This window comes from Mirounga angustirostris, unplaced genomic scaffold (assembly GCF_029215605.1).
Source record: "Mirounga angustirostris isolate CCGP_5_RB_7025 unplaced genomic scaffold, mMirAng1.0.hap1 SCAF_6, whole genome shotgun sequence".
NCBI lineage: Eukaryota > Metazoa > Chordata > Mammalia > Carnivora > Phocidae > Mirounga > Mirounga angustirostris.
Window position 1 is genome coordinate 5,078,947 of NW_026991714.1, and position 20,416 is coordinate 5,099,362.

The following is a 20,416-nucleotide window of genomic DNA, read 5'->3' on the forward strand; positions in this document are numbered from 1 at the left end:
GATGGTCTATGCTCCCATTAAGGTTAGCCTCTTCCATCGTGAACACTCACCCACCTCAAGCCTTTGCTCTTGCAATAGCCCCCACCCCTTGCACCATCAGCTTTATTACTGGTATAGAACGTTGTGGGTTATTTCCATCAACACACAACATTCCAACCTGTAACTTCCCTCATCTTACAAACCCCTACCCTGACCCCAGGTTCATCCCTGGCTGCTGCCTCATTTCTCTCTTTTCCTTTATTGCAAAGTCCTTTAATGTGTGTTTGTATTTTCTGTTTCTGTTTCCTGACTCATTTTTCCTGTACCTACTCTTAGCAGGTGCTCTTCCCTACTACTCACTGGAACCACTCTTATCAAGGTCACTGTATGTGCCATGGTGCTGAGTCCATTCTCCATCCTCATCTTGCTTCCTCAGGAGCACTTGACATGGTTCATCAGTCCCTCTTTGAAACACTGCCTTCATTCAACCCCTGGAACCCCACTCTCCCGGTTTCCTTCCTATTTCACTGGCTTCTCCTCCTCAGTCTCCTTGCCTGGAACCTGCTGCTCTTAAAGACCTCTAAATATTGGATCATCCCAGGACTTAGTACTCTGATCTCGTCCCTCCCAGCCACACTCATCCAGTTGCATGGGTTGACATACTTCTGGAACACTTGCATAGATAGATCTCCCACCCAAACTGCCTACATGGATCAGTATTTGGAGGTCAAAAGGGCATTGCAAACTTAGCAAACAAACTCTTGGCTCCAAAGCCCCTCCCACCGACAACATCGCAACTCCCCCAGATTCTGAGACCAAAACATTCGGAATCATGCTTGATTCATTTCCTTCTCTCATACTCCTTATGGAGTCTATCAGCAACTCCTGTTGGCTCTAACTTCAGAACATGCCTGCAATCCAAGCACCTCAAACTTCCCTCATTTCTGCCACCGGAGTCACAGCCTGACATGGCCATTGGCTTCCAACTAATCTCCTGGCATCTGTGCGGTAGACAGAGTCATCTTTTTAAACCTGTGCCAGATTTTGTCTCTCCCCTGCTTTAAAACTTCCAGGGATTTCTGAAACCCATAGAAAAAATATCCACAGGCTTTGTTATGGCTTCGAAGACTCTGGGTAACCCCGTCCCTGACCCCTCTCCTTCCCTCTCTCTCCACTCACTGCACTATGGTCATACTGGCTCAAACACCTCATCAAGAACATTCCCTCCTCAGAGCTTTTGCTTCTGCTGTTTTCTAGATATCTTTTTTCTTTATATATCAGGATAGCTCACTCCCTCACTTTATTTTAGGTTTCTGCTCAAAAAATTATCCCCTCTAGGGGAAGAATGAAAGGGGGGGAATTGGAGGGGGAGACGAACCATGAGAGACGATGGATTCTGAAAAACAAACTGAGGGTTCTAGAGGGGAGGGGGGTGGGAGGATGGGTTAGCCTGGTGATGGGTATTGAGGAGGGCACGTTCTGCATGGAGCACTGGGTGTTATACGCAAACAATGAATCATGGAACACTACATCAAAAACTAATGATGTAATGTATGGTGATTAATATAACATAAAAAAATTATCTCCTCTGAGAAACCTGCTCTGACCATCCTATATAAAATAAGCACCCCTTCTGACTGCACACTTACCCCTTTCTGATGATATATCGTACATTATTTTATTTTATTTTTGTGTCCCTGGTTAGGATGCAAACTCTTCAAGAGATAGAATTTCATTCTGTTCATTGGCTTTTTTTTTTTTAAGATTTTATTTATTTATTTGACAGAGAGAGACACAGCGAGAGAGGGAACACAAGCAGGGGGGAGTGGGAGAGGGAGAAGCAGGCCTCCTGCCTAGCAGGGAGCCCGATGCGAGGCTCAATCCCAGGACCCTGGGATCATGACCTGAGCCAAAGGCAGACATTTAATGACTGAGCCACCCAGGCACCCCTCTGTTCATTGTTTTGTGTCTAAGACCTACAACAGTAGTTAACCCACAAAACATGTATATGGTAGGCATTTAATAAATACCTGTTCAAAATATGAGTGCTGAAAGCTACGTTACCTGACTGAAATCTCTTTTATTTAGCTTTCTCCATTATGTAACTGAACTTAATAACTGAACTTAACCATAAGCTAATTCTCATAAAAGAATGAGCCCATGACTCAGAGAGCATAGATTGCTTCAGTTGATAAGGAAGCCAGAGAAGTAAAACAAAACCGCCTGCTTAAGGAGTGCAGCCACCTAGAAAGGACATCATTGACTTGTGGCTCACATGGGCTGTTGGAGAATTGGACAAACTGGTCCAGATGTTCTTGATACCAAAATGCCCTGAAATCCCAACACGGGCCCATAAAGGGCCCAGCTAGTATCAGGCTAGAGATCCAGAGATTGGGAGAGAACAATAGGCAGTCCACCTGGGCTGAAATTCGGGTGAGATTGGTGGAGACTAGTAACGATTAAGGAAAAGTGAGGGGAGGGGAGGATATAAGATGGAATAGGGAGGAGCCACCACCACCAAAGAAATCAATGAAAGAAAATAGGAAGGGAAAGAGAAAAAGAAAAGAAGGAGCAGATGGGAGGGCAGTCTCGGCAGCATCTGCACACTCACGCACGGGGAGTGAGATCAAAAATCGGTCAGGAAGAAACCCTCACACCCTGCAGCCCACATGAAGAACGGTGATCTCACAACCGAGTGTGTGTGAGTGGCTGGGTCTGGAAGGGGTACCAGAAACCAGCACCACCCAAGCACAAGTGGAAAAACAAGTGGGGACTTTAAAGTGGTTCACAGAACCCTTCAAGTGGAGTCCCCGCTCCCGAAACATCCTACTGCCTGATGCCTGTTTTCCAGCCAGGCTGTGATTCAGTCAGCCCTGTTTACTCAAGAGTCTGGAGGAAACATTTATAGCCATTAACACCAACTCACTTTCTTCAAGGGTAATTCTCCTTAGAAAGTAGAGTGATTCACATGGACGCGTGGATATTTTCCTGAAACGAGCCCCATTTGGCCAACCCTTCACAAGATGGGATTCTACCTAACGATAACCACTCGCTTTGTCTTGCCGGGTCATAACACATTCATGTGGGCTCACAGCCTCTCGCCATAGCTTGCAGGGAGAGGAGGCGGGGATCTCTCCAGGCCTCACACTTCTTACAGCAAATCTAGGCCCCGGAAGAGAAGCTGCTCTTTAACCTCCAGTCCCAAGAGCCATCCTCTTCACCACCACCACCACCCCGCCCCCCGTTCCTTGATGCTGCTGGGTCTTTCTGACTCAGAGTACTGGCATTTCCATGCCCCAGCCTGAACACCAGTTACTGCCCTCTTTTTTCCTGACTAACTCCTTCCGTGCTTCCCGTCTCTGCCTCTGACCCCTAGCCTCATCTAGGCCTCCCTCCAGTGCCTTTTTATGTCCCCTTCACATCACTCATCATGCTTTTAACTCTGATTCTACGCCTGTCATCCTTACTCAGGAAGAAGCTTCTGAGAGTAGTGACTGTGTCTGTTTTGTCCACTTATAGTCCTAACACCCACCTGGGACATAGAGGAAACTCAGTAAATCCTTGTTGCTCAAGAGAATGAAAAACTGAATGAGTGAGCAAATGGCAACAGAGTCTAAGTTCCCCCCTTCTCTGAAATCAGAATGTACTCTGTTTCATCTGTAAAACATCCCTAAGAAGTACAGTGTGGGGGGAAATGATGGGAACCCTTCTCCCTGCTTGCCAGCTGAACAGATGGAAAAGCCTTGGCTATGGACCCTAGGCTTCAAGCTCAGCAGACCACTTGCCATCCCCCTGAACACTCGCAACACCTCACCTCTGCATTGGTGCCTTCATCTGGAATACTCTCTTCAAGTTTTACAAAAATCCAGTGTATATATTTGGGAAGATACACAAGGAACTGGTGATAGCAGTTGCCTCCAGCAGGGGGGATAGTAGGGGAATTTGTCTCCATTGTATATACCCTTTTGTACTTCTGAAGTTTTAAATAGACATATGTGTGATACTCTTCCAATAAACAAACTAGTTAATAAAAAAATTAAATGAAAACTTACATGATGAAAGAAGCTCCTATCCACTTCCGCAATGCCAGATCAAATACTTCCATATGCCCTCTACTTCCTTCTATAATTTTATCAACTTCTCTCACCTTTTGAATATTCCTACACTTCATTTCAATTCAATTAAAATCAACTTATATGTTCCAATTATAGATAGCATATTCTAATTTTTACCATGGACCTGGATACAAATTTTAACATGCCTCCCACTCCCACCGAACATAAGTTTATCCAGGTTCATTTATTGAGGTCTCTGAAGTCAAGCTGTGTGACTACAGAGAAAGGGCTAAACTTCTCTGTGCCTCTCATTCCTTCTTCTATAAAATTGTCATTGTAACAATAATAACATATCTCATAGAGTTGGTGTGAGAATTAAGTGAATAATACACATAGCACTTAGGACAGTGCCTGGTATACTGCAAGCAGGCTGTACATAGTATTATTATTCATTCAACAATCATTTGTGGCAGGGCTCTGATATGCCCTGATATGTCAGGTGCTGGGCAAAGGCTGTGGATGTTCATTTTGCTTCCCGCACGCCTCGCACAATGCCTGCCACATCGCGTGTCCTTAACAGATAGTTACTCAGTGGGATTGTCCAAAGTCAGTCTATGGATAAAACCAATCAGCCCTGATGTTCTGATTTCCAGTCTGGTACTGGAGATGTGAAGGTGATGGCATTGTATCCCAGTATTAAATCTCCTGAGAAAAAAGTATCCCAGTATTAAATCTTTTGAGAAGTGCTTAGATCTACATCTTGGGATAGAATGGCCCAGTGAACAAAGATGGGCCAAGTCTGGAACCCACACACTTGTCCTTCATGTGTGTGAAGGAGATGGGGCAGACCCACATGGAGGAATACAAAATCCCCCTGGGGCAATTCATCAGTTGTAAGAGATGCAACCCTCTGGTGGGGGATGCTTATAATAGGGAGGCCATGTATGTGTGGGAGTAGGGGGAAATCTTGGTACCTTCTGCTCACTTTTGCTGTGAACCCAAAATTTCTCCAAAAATAAAGTCTCTTTTCAAAATATACCATTGAGGGAATGGAAAATTCGCTTTATTGGGGGAAGGGACATGTGGACTTCTGATTTTACAATTCTGACAGGGAATTGGGAGGCAAGCTGAGTAGGGATGGGAAGGAGAGTGGGTCCTGATTTTACAAGAATCGCACTTCTTGGTTGAGTAACTGTCGTGGTTGACCTGTCCCACTTTCAAAGCTTTTCCATCTGTGTTTAATTGGGGTTTCACAAAAGGGTGTGTCTTTAAAAATAAAAACACTAAAAATGTGCATATTTCAGAGAAAACGAATGCAAGGAAGACAGACGTTACAGGTTGGGTAATCACGCCCCATGGGGCTGTATTGCTTCTCACTAACAAGGGACCTCCAAACCTCCAGTGGAGCGCTGTCAGCACCTGGTGCCATGGGGACACCATAGGCCAGGCTGGCCAGCAGGCAAGCAAGCACAGAGATTTAAAAAGTCCAGCTCACTGTTCAACCCCATCACTCCTGATAGTCACTGAAAAATATCCCCAAATGGTAGAGTCACAAATGAGGTGCACTGGGAAGTCTTGGCTCTCTCTTTGGTGGCTTAAAGTGGTTCAGTTTGGCTTTCTGAACCCTGAGCTCGATCATCCCTTCCCTAGACCTCAGAAAGCAATTGCTATGGGTCTGCCTGATTCTGAGGGAAACAGGGGGTCAATAAATGTCCTCTTTATCTGGGAGTCTAGCAAAAGATAGATCCCATGCACAGCCTCTCCGACATCCCTAGCGTATCTCTGGACTTTTCCTGGAAAAGTCCTTAATGGATTTGCGGTCTTGAAAACCCCAAGTGCAAAACACCCAGAGCCTCAGGATTTCCCCCCTTCCCTAATGCTGCTTCCACTCCAGGCTGCCTCCCCTAGTGCAACCGGCCTCCAAGCACTTCAACACTCCTCACCGAGCCCAAAGTCCACTCCTTGTATGGCTTTTTCTTTCTCAAATACTGTTTCTCATAGCCCTGATACTACTAACAGAGAACCCCATCTCGCCTCTGGGAGGAACACAAGCCAGGAAGACAAGAGCAGAGCCCAGCCCCAAACCCTGTGTTGTGGGTCTGGCCCTACTGCTGAGGCTGCCCTGACCCTTGAGAGTTCCCAGTTCCCATTTCCAGAAAGCCTGGCCTCTCCCTGTCTCACTGCCTTGGGAGGTTCTCTTCCAGGAAAGTAGCCACCAGTATGACCACACTGTGGCCACTGTCTGTTCTCAGCTGATGCCTGAGGTTTTCACTTCACTTCTACCCTCTCTTCCCCCTACAGCCCTTCCTTGTTGTTGGACCATAGCTCTGGTTCGCTCACACGTGTGAGGATTCCCCTTCAAGGGCAGGGATTTAGGAGTCGTCTTCTCCCCAAGCTCCATCCGTCCTTCTCAGCCCCTTAGTCTGGGTCTTTGCCAGATGCGAAAACAACCACTCAACCAGAACCTTGACTAGAACCTCCCACCCTGAGAGCCTGGTCTGGAATGTGACCAGTGCCTTTGGCTGAGGGCTCCTGCTTTCCTTGGAAACTAGGACTGGTGGGGCTGAGCCAACCCACAACATTCCTTCCTCTTTCAAAGAGTCAGAAGGAACTCAGAGCCAAACCCTGAGAGAGAGGCAGACAAACCACAGCCCCCGTCCCTGAGACTTCTCTCCATCCATGGGCTGGCTAACTCCCGGCAGGTAATGGCGGGACTCACATCCTCAAACAGATGAACACTCACCTGTTCCACAGCTCAGCTCAAAAGCCAGGGAAAGAAACAGCAGGAAGTTCAAGGAGAGGAGCCCCTTAGGATCCATCAGCCGGTGAAGAGAGGGAAGGGAGCCCCTTGAGGAGCCCAGCAGCTGCTTGCAGATGCCACGACAGAGTGAGTGAGGTCCGCGTCAGGCAGAGGTGCCTCTGCCGCCTAGTTATGCATCAGGAACCAGATGGCTTCCTGTATCACTGGGACTTTTTCTGCCTGAGTCTCGAGGATTGCTCATCTCCTTTCAGGCTTTAAATCACTTTGCTGTTCCCAAGAAGTCCGTGTCAAATGCTCAGACTGCTAAAGACGGGAAAGTAGTTCAGCAAACCCAGCCTTGAGCAGAAATTTACCCCCCTCCTCCCCACCCCTGCCTTCCCTGGTAGTTCCGTCTGGTAACTCTTCTTAGAGTGCAAAGAAGAGATGGAGTCTTGTCAGACGGCCCCGAAATCTGGGTCAGTTAGTTCAAGGCTGAACTTGGATGACTAAACGTTAAAGAGTTCTTACATCTCACGTCTGATTTGTTCCACACCTCCACATGCAGTACTGATGCCAAAGCCACAGAGACATGGGGAAGACAAGGACAGATCAGCTGGCAGAAACCCAGTTTCCCAGCTAGGTGCAGTGTGGTAGAATTTAATGAGCTCTGGTTGTATACCTTTATTTCAGAGCTTGTGTCTCACTTTTTGTGGAGGAGAAGGGACTAAAACTGGCAGAAGAAAGACATACTTTTCCATGAGCTAAGCCATAAAAATGAAAACACTGGAAAGATGCTTTTACCATCTTTTACTTTGAGAGGCTAGACTCTTATTTTTAAAGTCCATTTTAGGGATGCCTAGGTGGCTCAGATGGTTGAGCATCTGCCTTCAGCTCAGGTCATGATCCCAGGTCATGGGATCAAGTCCCATGTCAGGCTCCTGGCTCAGCAGGGAGTCTGCTTCTCCCTCTCCCTCTCCCCCTGCATGGGCTCTCTGTCTCTCCCTCTCTCAAATGAATAAATTAAAAATTAAAAAAAAACAACGACAACATTTTAACAGATCAGAGGCACTCTCCAATGGGACTTCCTGAGGAAATTAGGGTAACAAGAGCTGGTGATATATGTAAACTTACTCTTTATCTTCACTGCTTTTCTCCCTCTCTCATGTGACACCCAAGCATCCTCCCCACAATACTACCTGGTGGTGTGTGGGAGCCAGCATGTACCAACTAGTGAGAGCCGAATGTTAAATTTTCAGGAATCTTGCGAGCTGGGTGATTGATAAATATTATCATTATTAAGAATTCAAATTGTATGAATTTACAATTAAATAAGTTATATTAAAACTAAGGGAATAAAAACTCAAAACTCATTACTTCCTAATTAGTTCACAACATTTTACTATTATCTATGCTCTTGAGGACATTTACCACTATTGTATCTCTATGGTGGAAATAAAATACCAGATATCATATGGGCTGCTGTACTACCTTCAATGACACCATGTTGGTAGCTTGAAATCAGCCAGGGTGGGAGCCTATTGGCAAGTGACAGAACCAGAGCTTTGGTTTTAATATTTTGTTGATTTTATAGATGTAAGAAAGTGATAAAGAAGAGGTAAAGATTCAGATTACACTTAAAAGTATATCATGACTGTAGCCTTGATGTTGTAAATAGCATGCCAAATTTGAGGAAGTACTATTCCAGTATTTAATAACTACCATCTTATTCAGCAAAAGATCACTAATGTCACTGACCAGCAAATGAAGTTGCAATATATATCTTTGATGTTGCTCATTTCTTTAACCTAAAAAAAAAAAGTGACTGGAAGCAAGAAGAGAATAGAGTGAGATATTTAAAGAGTTGAGAGAATCTAATACACCAACCTAAAATTCTGAGTCCTGATAAATTATCCTTCAAAAGTGAAGGAGAAACAAAGACTTTCTTGGACAAACACAAGTTGAGGGAATGTGTTGCCAGTAGTTCTGCCTTGCAAGAAATATTCACAAAAGTTCTTTAGGGAGAAAGAAAATAATATAGGTCAGAAACTCAGATCTACATAAGGAAAGGAAGAGCATCAGACAAGGAATAAGTGAAGGTAAAATAAAAACTTATTTTTTTACTCTTAATTGATTTAATAGATAACACATTGTTCAAAATAATAATAACAACAAAGTATTCACTTATGTGTGCTTATGTATATTTCTTATGTATATATATGCTTCTGAATGCTTACATATGAGTGAAATGAAGGACAATGATACAAAGGATAGGAGAGAGGAATTAGGATTATTTTGTTATATAAGGTACTCACACTACACATGAAGCAGTATAGTGTTATTTGAAAATGTGCTTGGATTAGTTGTAAATGTATATTGCAAAATCTTGAGCAACCACAAAAAAAAAGTTTAAAAAAATAGTATACCATACATACTAAGAAAAGAGAGAAAATAAAATGCTCAATTAAACCACAAAAGGCAGAAAAAGAGTGTAAGGCAATAATAACAACAAAGAACAAGGACAACAAATAGAAAACAGTAACAAATATGGTAAATAATGTTCTAATGATATCAAGAAACATTTTGAATGCCAGTGATCTAAATGAACCAATTAAAAGACAGAGATTGTCAGAATGGATAAAAAAAAACGAGACCCTATTGGCTCCTGGTGGACAACAGGGACCATTAGGGAGGTGGATCAGGGCAAGAGGTGGCAGGTTTGGCAGGTCCAGAGTCCTGCCCGTTCTGCTTCTCAGGCCTGATCTTCCTGTAGCTGGGCTGCCCACTAAGCCAGCATTGACATGTCCTTGCGAGTTGGCCAGAGGCACTCACTCTTGAGACATCATGGTGGTGTACTGGTGACAGATTGGACTCAGCTACATCTGATACTCCCAGATCTGTGCAAAAGCAGTGAGAGATGCACTGACGATAGAATTCGAAACAAATGCCAAGAAGACTTCCGGCAGCAGCAAAAAAATTGTGAAAGTGAAAAAGGAATAATCTACTCTGACTGAAGCTTGAAACGCTGCATTTTCCAGATGACGATGTGTGGGCACATGTTAGGGCAGATTGAAAAAGATCTCCCTTCATGGGAAAAAAAATACCTGTCTTGTTCACAGCCTGACAATGCCAATAAATTGAAGTACGGTTCAAAAAAAAACAAAGCAAAACAAAAACAAAACCCACTTTAAGTATAAAGACATATAAAGATGAAAAGTAAATGGGTAGAGAAAGAGAAAACATGCTAACACTAATCAAAAGAAAGCATAAGTTGCTATATTAATTTCAGACAGAATAGACCTCAAAGAAAGGAATGTTGTTACCAGAAATAGAAGGGTATTATATAATGACAAAGTGGTCAATTCTCCAAGAAGACATAACAATCCTTAACGTATATGTGCCTAACAACAGAGCTTCAAATACATAAGGCAAAGACTGATAGAACTGCAATGAGAAATAGATGAATCTGCTATCATCACTGGAGACTTCAACACCCCTCTATCAGAAATGGACAGATCCAATAGGCAGAAAATCAGTAAGTACACCATTGAATTCAACACCACCACCAATCAACTGACACCTATAGACTACTTCACCTAATAACAGCAGAATATACATTTTTCTCAAGCTCACATGGAACATTCACCAAAATAGTCCACCTTCTGGGCCATAAAACACACCTTAACAAATTTAGAAGAATAGAAATCATACATTGTCTGCTCTCAGATCACAGAGAGATTAAACTAGAAATCTGTAACAAAAAAACAACTGGAAAATCCCAAAATATGTGGAGATTAAATAATACACTTCTAAATAATACATGGGTCAAAGAAGAAATCTCAAGAGAAAATTTTAAATATTTTGAACAAAATGAAAATGAAAACACAACTTATCAAAATTTGTGGGATTCAGCCACAAAAAAAAAAAAAAGTGGTGCTTAGAGGAAAATTGATAGCAATGAATGCACATAATAGAAAAGAAAAAAGACCTAAAATCAGTAACATAAGCATTCACTTTAGGAAACTAGAAAAAGAAGAGCAAATTAAGTCCAGAGTAAGCAGAAGAAAAGAAATAATAAAAACTAGAGTAGAAAGCAATGAAATTGAAAACAGGAAATTAATAGAGAAAATCAATGAAAGCAAAAGCTGGTTCTTTGCAAAGATCAACAAAACTGGTAAACCTCTAGCCAAGCTAAATAAATTTAAAAAAAAAAAAAGAGGACACAGATTACTAATATCAGAAATGTAAGAGGGGACATCACTACCAAATCCATGGACATAAAAAGGACAATAAAGGAATATTATGAACAACTTCATGCCTACGAATTTGATAACATCGATGAAATGAACCAATCCTTGAAAGACATAATTTGCCAGAACTCACAGTTGAAATAGACAATCTAAATAGGTTTATTTCTATTAACAAATTGAATCAGCAATTAAATAACCTTCCAAATCAGAAAGCATACTAACTCACTCATTCTATACTGTCTTCCTAACTCATTCTATTCAATATTCTAACTCATTCTAATATCAAAATCAGACAAAAACATCACAAGAAAAAAAAGGCCACAGGCCAGTATCTCTCATGAACGTAAGTACACAAATCCTCAACAAAATATTACCCAATCAAATCCAACAATGTATAAAAAGTGGGATGTTTTCAACCAAGTGGAATTTGTCCCAGGCATGCAAGGCTGGTTCAACATTCAAAAATCAATCTATCCTATCAACAGGATAAAGAAGGAGAATCACAAGATCATATTAACAGGTGTGAAAAAAAATTAACAAAATTGATAATAAGAGCTTTTGGCCAACCAGAAATAGAGAAAGACTTCCTCCACCTGATAAAGAGTATTTACAAAGACTTACAGTAAAGCCACATCAAGTTTGTGGTATTTGTTATGGCAGCCACAGGAAACCAAGATAGCACCTGAGGGGCAAGGTGACCACCACGAGGTTTGTAGTTACTGTTATCTAGTACACCAAGCTGTTTCCATCAGCTGTAAAGAGCAGATTTGGACAGACCCACAACCAAAGATATACAAGTGATAAAGCCTCATATTTATAAGTCCATTTTCAAAAGCCTTCATATTCACTACCTTATTTGATCTTTACAACAGCCCTATGAAGGAAGCAGAGCTGGTGGTGATGGAAGGCAGGAACTGGACCAAACTTGGGAACCCTGACTCCAGGTCAAAACCTCTTTCTCTTTCCCTGGAGTGTACTCATTATCCCCATGAATACTCAAGAAGATAAGGATGAAGGAAATCCTACTAATTGAACTCCCTGGATGCCTGGGGCTTCCACATACGTTATTTCATTAATTTCTGTAATAGGAAAAAGCAGGTATAATTATCACTATTTTACAGCTTGAGGTACAGAGCTGCTAAATAACTTGTCTAATGGCTCAGAGTGCCCAAAATGGAAGAATTGGATTCAAATCCTGCATTACCTAACTCCAGAGTCTATGTTTTCTCCCCTCACCATACCACTTCCATTACACTTGGCAAGAACTTTAACCAATCCTAAGGCTCATGTTGGTCAATCACCTGAAGGTATGGGCAACAGGAGAATCCTGAGTGAGCAGCGTTTCCTGCCCTTACGACAAAGCAGCATTTCCTTCCCTTTGGCTATATGGAACCCCACTCTGAGATTGAGGGGGACCATATGTCTATGGAAAAGAGCTGTCCCCAATCTCAGGTGGGCTGCACAATGAGGTTATCTCCTAAACAGGAGGGTGTAACATCCCCCTAAGATTTGCTACTCTCTCTCCTGACACTTTATGGCTAGGGTGGCAAAGTGACCTGCCTGAATTTGCCTGGAGCTGGCCTGCCCCTGAGCATCCTTGCTTCCCAGCTTAAGACTGTGCTCATCATGGCCTCTGACCAGAGAGGTCCCTATAACATGAGCCACCACCAGAGGGAGGGATCACGGAGGGGCAGACCAGACTACCTGGCTGCTTGGAGCCCATGATAAGCACATCCATTGGAATAAGAAAAATTAAAACAACAACAATAAAAAAAAACCCACAAAAACAAAATGAAAATACAAAATTCCCCCAAATTCTGAAACATCTCCTAGGAGACCTGATTGCAAAGTCTAAAATCAGCCCGGGGAAATCACTGGAAAAAACACCCTGGCTCAGCCCTGTTGGGTGAGATGAGGAAGCCCACGGGACAGGTGTCTGATACAGAGACTGAGCAGACCAGTGGAGCAGATAGCCCTCCAGTGGGTTGGGGCTGTGGGGGCTGAGGGGCATGGGGGGGTGGAGGGGGGCAGAAACCAGGCTCTGAGGTGGCTCTATCACAGACCAAGGCCCAGGTTTTGCCCAATATCTTTATCCTCTGTGGTCATGCCAGTAGCCATCCTCCTGAGCAAATGGATGTGCTGAGTGACCCAGGCTCAGGAAGAGAAGCTGGAGACATGGCCCAGAGTGGCTCGTGAAGATGCCACCTGCAGGGCCTTCTGGCCTTTACCGAGCCTGTGAGGCTGAAATTACTCACTCCAAGGCCTTCCGCAGGTTTCCCACATCAGCGCCTCCTCCAATGTTCAGATCCAGGTCAGAACACTGGAGTCTAGAGGTTGAGGAGAGATATCCATGCGCATCCGTAATCTGAGGGTTACCTCCCCAAACTCTAGTCACTTCCACTGATGCTCCTGCCCTCCTTCCAGACCCCAGAGCCAATATGTGGGGATCTCTCCCTTCTGGGGCTTCCTTGGACTGACTCTAAATTTCTCTTGTCCCTGAGGTCTCCACAGCTCTTTGAGAAGTATTCTTGGTAGGGTTGGGGGTGCTTCCTAGTATCCCCCAAATTACCCTACGTGGCAGCCATGTAGTTTGCTGGCCTGCTTTCTACCGGCATAAGCTGCTAGAGAGAGGGAAATGCCCACGCCATTCCACTCCTTCTAGGAAGGAACTGAGTTTAGGAACCAGGAACAGTGCTGCTGACTCACCAACCTCAGACTTTTTCTGCGCACCAAAATTTGCCTCCCATAGCTCTGATCTACCTTCTTAGATAGAGTTATAAATATAACAATAATTCGCAAAGTATGCTACAAACCCTGGATGACCGTGGTCAGCCTTCTTCTTCCCTTCACACAAAGCTCAAACTAAGGGCTCCTCTTTAGCAGTTCTAGAAGCCTCTTTGGCAAGTCCACTGAGCACTCTTCTTGCAAGGCCTGGCAAAGAACAGAATTCATTCCTTTCTGAATAGTCCCAGTCCCTAACCAGTGATCACTTTTCTGAGAGATGAAGACAGCTGGGGAGGAGGGATTGCATGCTCCATGAGGTCATTGAATGACCTTCTGAGATGCTCACAGGCCACGTATGTAATGGGATTTCTGCATGACATGCCAATGATGTAGGCTGACCTGAAGTGAGTCCAGGGAAGAAGGAAAAGCTAGGACACTTGAGCAGCTTGGAAAATGGAGCTGTAGACTGGGGGACTCGAGTGAAGAACTCTAGCTGGGATCACTAGAGAGAGGGATACAGTGTGGGGATACCCTCGGATGATGCACAGCAAGGAAGTCCAATAGCTTCCTCTTCTCCATGCACTCGCCTGACCCCATGCTAACCATGAGGAAAACATTCTATCAGATTTAAATATAATGACTCTCAACATCCCTTAATGATGGAATCATACAAGGACTTACACATTTAATTATCAACCACTTGAATGACTTTATCAAATAACATTTCTAGTTAAGAGAAGGATTGTAGGAAATGGGATTTTTAAATATTAGGGTTCTGTCTTCTCTTTTTAAAATTGCAAATGTAATACAGTATTGAAGAACATTTTAAAGGAAGAAAGAAGGGCACCTGGGTGGCTCAGTCAGTTAAGCGTCTGACTCTTGATTTCCACACAGGTCATCATCTCAGGGTCCTAGGATGGAGCCCTTGGTCAGGCTCTGCGCTCATCGGGGAGTCTGCGGGAGATTCTCTCTCTCCCTCTCCCTCTGCCCCTCCCCCCACTCTCTCTCTCTAGAATAAATAAATAAATCTTTTTTTTCTTTTTTAAGATTTTATTTATTTGTTTGACAGAGAGAGAGACAGCAAGAAAGGGAACATAAGCAGAGGGGGTGGGAGAGGGAGAAGCAGGCTTCCCACCAAGCAGGGAGCCCAACATGGGGCTCGATGCCAGGACCCTGGGATCATGACCTGAGCCGAAGGCAGCCACTTAACCAACTGAGCCATCCAGGCACCCCAATAAATAAATCTTTTTAAAGAAATAGAAGAAGAAAGAAAGAAAAGAAAATCTTCCATAGTCTTCTAGCCTTGTCACAACTGCTTTCAAGTTTGCAGATCTCCAACTCTTTGTTTAGGAGGCCCTAGATTAGGCTGGCTCAGAACTCTGGCTCTGGGGTCAGAGAGACTTGGGTTCAAGTCCCCAGTCTGTTATTTATAAGTCGTGTGATCTTGGGCAAGTTACATAATCTCTCTGAACTTTTCTTTCCTCATCAGTAACATAAAGATAAGGAAACATCTCACAGGGTTGCAGGAAACTAAATAACATCAATGCAAGTAAGGCACTCAGCACAAAGCCCAGCATGTGGTAGCCATTTTGTACTTGGTATCTCTCGGTTTCATCGTTTCCTGAAAGTGGGCATGAGTGGTTAGATGATGAACCACATGTAGCTGCAGCAGGTGATGCACAGGAAGTACTACCTTGTGGTCAAGATCAGGGACAATCCTCAGAGACTGGACCAGAATGCTATAGGAACCCTGGCAATGAATGTCATTCCTGGGCTTCCCCATGAGAGGCAACAGTAACTTTGCAGCACAAGTTAGAGATGAAGCACGTTCAAGGCCATTAAGAACTCTCAGCAATTTAAGACAGAGAGGTGAGTGGGGTGCCTGGGTTGCTCAGTCGGTTAAGCATCTGCTCAGGTCATGATCCCAGGGTCCTGGGATCGAGCCCCACATTGGGCTCCTTGCTCAGCGGGGAGCCTGCTTCTCCCCTGCCTGCCGTTCCCCCTGCTTGTGCTTGCTCTCTGTCTCTCTCTCTCTCTCGTTCTCTCTGTGTCAAATAAATAAACAAATAATCTTAAAAAAAAAAAAGACAGGTGAATTTTCTGCAATAAGTATTTAAAAGCTCTATTATAAAGGAATTGAACACCTCAGTATAGAAGATCACACTTCATAAATAAAAATATCAGCATAGAAAACATAACAGGAACCATACAATTACATATAAATCAGAACAGAAAATGTGAAACAGAATGAAAATGTGAACTGAGCCGTTAGCCAAGCCTGATTCGGTTTCGCAAAATCTACATGTAGAGGGATTTGAAGTCAAGATCAAAATCACACAGCATAGTAATGAGTTATTTTTTAATTTAACTGTGACTGTAAAAATACTTACAGAGTTCTCTCTAAGATGGGTCTGGTCACCTCAATTTATTCTTTTGCTGTATTACGAAGTTTCAAGTAAAAAATGCCTCTGGGTGTCATCCCAAGTAAACACCTGAGAGTTGGGCTAGTTCTAAATAACAATTGTAGTCAAGACGCTGGAGCCCAGCATGGAAGCTACACTCCTTCCTGGGCAGTAGCTTAAGTGAAGTTTCCTCTTGCCTCAGTAGGGTCACCCCTTCCATGAGCACATTTGTAACTAAAATGACGGCTCTGCACACACTTTTGTGTTCTTTTTTATTTAACATAATACATTAAAATGTATGATTATATGCTGCTGCCTAGTTTAATGAGTAGGGATTTCTCTTTTTTTTTAATTAATTAATTTATTTATTTGAGAGAGAGAGAGCATGAGAGGGGGGAGGGTCAGAGGGAGAAGCAGACTCCCTGGTGAGCAGGGAGCCCGATGCGGGACTCGATCCCAGGACTCCAGGATCATGACCTGAGCTGAAGGCAGTCGCTTAACCAGCTGAGCCACCCCGGCGCCCCTGAACAGGGATTTATTAAAGAATGTTGTATTAATAATTATCTTGCCTTGAAAAGAGAGCAAAAGAAGATCATGAAATTGTTTAAAATGTTAAACTACAGATGGCATTCCATGGGGTGAAAGTATAGACCATACCTGGACACAGAGGCTTCCTTCCTTAGTTTAACTGTTTGCTTTGTTAAGCAAGATAACAGAGTTAAAACGACAAACCCTGGGTTCCATCCTGAGATATTTTTCCAGGAGTGAGTAAGTCAGTTAAGAGCAGGCTTCTATTTCTGTTGTACAGTCTTCAAGAAGGTGGCTCCCTGATGATAGAACCAGGGTAAAGACCATTAAAATACTAAACCCTGGTCTTGTCTGGACCCCAAGTGGCCAGGATATTAAACTATGTGCTCAGATGGCACCCCAAGACCTAGCTGTCCTTCTCAGCTTTCCTTTCAGCTAGCATCTCCCATGGGGGCTTCCTTCTGTAGACGTGTACCCACATCCCAGAGTGTCCACCATTCCACACTGAGATAGAAAGCTGGGAGCAAGAGGGGCAATCAGGGTGCTTCCTATGTTGCTTACTGAACTTCTCAAAATACAAGAATTTGCTTTAAGATCCTGGGTTCTAAATTTGGCATGTTGACAGAGGTATGCTAGGTCATGGGCATGGAAGAATATGAGAATCCCACAACAGAAACAGCTTCTCTTTCCCACGACCCCTGCACCGGATCTAGACCTTACTATTACTACCACTTCACAGATGAGGAAATGGAGTCTTAGAGAGCTAATAACTTGTCTGAGGTCACATAGTAAATAAGGAACAGGGCCAGCACTTGAACATGAGCTCCACTACCTCCTGCCACACTGGCCTAGGAGACATGCTGCTTAGCAAAGCCTTCATCATTCTTTCTGAGTTCTGCACAGCATATCCTAATGTATTTATCATTAAGTACCTATGACCCTTGACTTCTTTGGTATTTCCTGTCCTCTTCTTAGAAACTGCCTCCGTTTGGGGCGCCTGGATTGCTCAGTCGTCAAGCATCTGCCTTCGGCTCAGGTCATGATCCCAGGGTCCTGGGATCAAGCCCTGCATCGGGCTCCCTGCTCGGCGGGAAGCCTGCTTCTCCCTCTCCCACTCCCCCCGCTTGCGTTCCCTCTCTCACTGTGTCTCTCTCTGTCAAATAAATAAACAAAATCTTTAAAAAAAAAAAGAAAGAAACTGCCTCCGTTTGACCTTAAGGCCCTCTCTTTCCCCCTCCCTTTGGTCCCTCTACCATCAGCCCTTTGAGCTCTCTAACTTGCCGGCCACTTCTGGCCACTGGCTGCCAGGTCTGTGATTATTGCCTTGCTGGCTTTTCCAGCTACCAGTCCTCTACAGAGACCCACGTTGGGCCTGCCATAAGCATGGTCCCGCTCTGCTTGTCTTGGCTTTCACCCGGAGGCCCCACAGATCTTGAAACTTACACTGTCCGTTCTTGGAAATCTCTAAGACCTTAAATACTTGGCCCCACTATGGGTTGGCTCTAATTCTTCCTCTAATGATTAACATGTGTGATAGCTTATGCTGCCACCCAAAGTCCCTGAGGGTTCAGGTTTGACCTGACGCCAATGAAAGTTTTTCTAATTGCAGAAGTATTTGTAGTCAAAGGAGCATGGAGTCCGAAAAATATGAATTGTAACCACAGGGATTTCATTCACTACGTGTATGACCTGGGATAAATCACACTGTTGGTGACACTCAGTTTTCTCATCTATAAAATAGTGCACTACAGGTTTACTCGTGTAATGGGTGCTCTGATGTGCTGCTCGGGTCTGAGAACCAAAGCAACCATCCCCCAGTTGCCAGAAGCACTGGTGCTTGACAGCTTGCAGTCAAGTCTCTCCTTGGGAGCCACCCTCAGGCAGTTCCTCCCATGAGCACCACCTACATCTAACAAGTGGTCAGCTGGCCACTGAAAGGGTATAAAAGTCTAGCCCCCTCGCCTCAGTTTGGAGCAGCCCTTAGGGGGCATCCCAGCGCCCCAGGTCCTCGGATGGTCAGCTGCAGCCTTTGTTCCAACTGCTTCCGGATTCCACTTCTCCCTCTGCTCAGTCCTCTGTCTTTCACTTCCCACAGGTGTTGATTTCACAAGCACTCCTCGGTACATTTCCTGCTCACCAATCTCCATCTCAGAGTCTACTTTGGGGGGAACCTGACCTTAAATATCTCATATATCTTCCAAGAGGTAAAACAACATAGTGTCTATAAAGTACTGTATTTGATATAGCATGGACACTCAATGTTTGCTAGTTCCCTTCTCTTCCTCATTGTTTTGTCTTTCACTCATTCCTAAGGATACTCTACCAAGGGAACTGAGGCCTTCCAACAAGAGATAATGTCCCTCCTTCCACCTGATCAAAACTCTTTTTCACACATAAATAATTAAACACGCTCTTAGAAAGTTGTTCATCCTCTTGATGGGAGCCACCAAAAGTTTTAAGCAGGTGAGTAACCATATTTCTGCTTCAGAAAGGTTACTTCAGGCACAGTATGGGAGAGATTTAGGTAAAACCACAGACAGGGAGGTGATTAGAAGAACTAATAATCTCCACTAAAGAAGTGGCAATGAGGTAGGAGAGAAGGAGGTCCATTGGAGACTCATTTCATAGGTGGATTTGGTAAAGTTTGGCGACTGATTGGATGTGGGGTGTGACAGAGAAGAACCTGTATACAATGGCCTTTAGATTTATGGTGTAGTCTTCAAGTGTATAACAATGCCAGTGTCTGAGATAGGAAGTATAGGAGGTAAAGATAACTTTGGGTCAAAATTGGGAGCAAGAGTATAAGATTAGTTTGTTCACTTGGGATATGTTCAGTTGAAGTGTTTATGGTTCATCCAGATAGAAATTTCCAGAGAATACTTGAATACACAGAACTCAGTTTCAGATAAGATATAAATCTGGGGACACACACACACACACACACAAAAAAAAACCTTAGAAGCTATTCTCCCATGTCCCTCATCTCACTATCAGAAAGCAGAGATTTAGAGGTTAACACTTACTACTAAGGGACTTGCCAGAGGCAACATGGCCAGTTTTTATAAAGCAATGACCAGAAACCAGGTCTCTTCAGTTTAGGTCAATCTACTCACCCCCTCATTGAGTTTCATTTTGCTCTATTTATATTCATATTTCCCCAATCTAACAATACCTGACATACAGTAGGTGTTAAAAATATTTGTGGAATAGACATGCTAATTACAACCATTCTTTGAGGTAGGACTGGCCTCTCCTCTCCACATCGTCACTGGAATTATATCTCAGCAGCATCTTGGAAATCATCAGACCCAGGGAAGTCCTACTTAGCCACAAATTTGCATTTCCCCAGGTACCTCCCAACTCCCCTCTACTTCCTCTGAGAGCAAAAACTCTGTTGTGCAAGTCATACCCTTCGGCAGGTTTTGTGCTCTGTCCACAGACCTGAAGGGAAGATTGCTAAAAGCAAGAAGAATAGAAAGAAGGTATTATTTGGGGTACAGAGACCACATAATCAATTCCTTCTTATCTTACACCTGGAAAAAGTTAGGCCAAGAGATCTTGTCTTGATTCAGTCAAATTAAACTCCTGTGCCTGGGAAAGAGGAGGGAGCAATATGAGACAAAAGAAGGCAACTAATACTTATTGAGTACTTACTGTATGCCAGACCTTGTGCTGAATGATCTACTAAGGTTAACTCATTTAATCCTGATGAAAAGAGCATCCAGGGGCGCCTGGGTGGCT

At 43.8% G+C, this 20,416-nt stretch overlaps 2 protein-coding genes across 3 annotated transcripts in view; one reads left to right on the forward strand and one right to left on the reverse strand.

Moving 5' to 3' along the window:
* Positions 1-7,166, reverse strand: part of SLAMF1 (signaling lymphocytic activation molecule family member 1) — a 35,283-nt gene extending 28,117 nt beyond the window's left edge. For both annotated transcript variants that reach the window (XR_010412169.1, XM_045876078.3), the window contains exon 1: positions 6,778-7,166. Coding sequence is in view for 1 of the 2 variants with exons in the window: in XM_045876078.3 (XP_045732034.1) it covers positions 6,778-6,853 (76 nt within the window). In the remaining variant the exon portion in view is untranslated. The remainder of the gene's footprint in view (positions 1-6,777) is intronic.
* Positions 7,167-9,615: 2,449 nt separating this feature from the next.
* On the forward strand, positions 9,616-9,771 carry LOC123845307 (ATP synthase subunit epsilon, mitochondrial-like). The gene is given in 1 exon segment (XM_045876079.1): positions 9,616-9,771. A coding segment is annotated over 1 exon segment (156 nt).
* Positions 9,772-20,416: the final 10,645 nt, after the last annotated feature.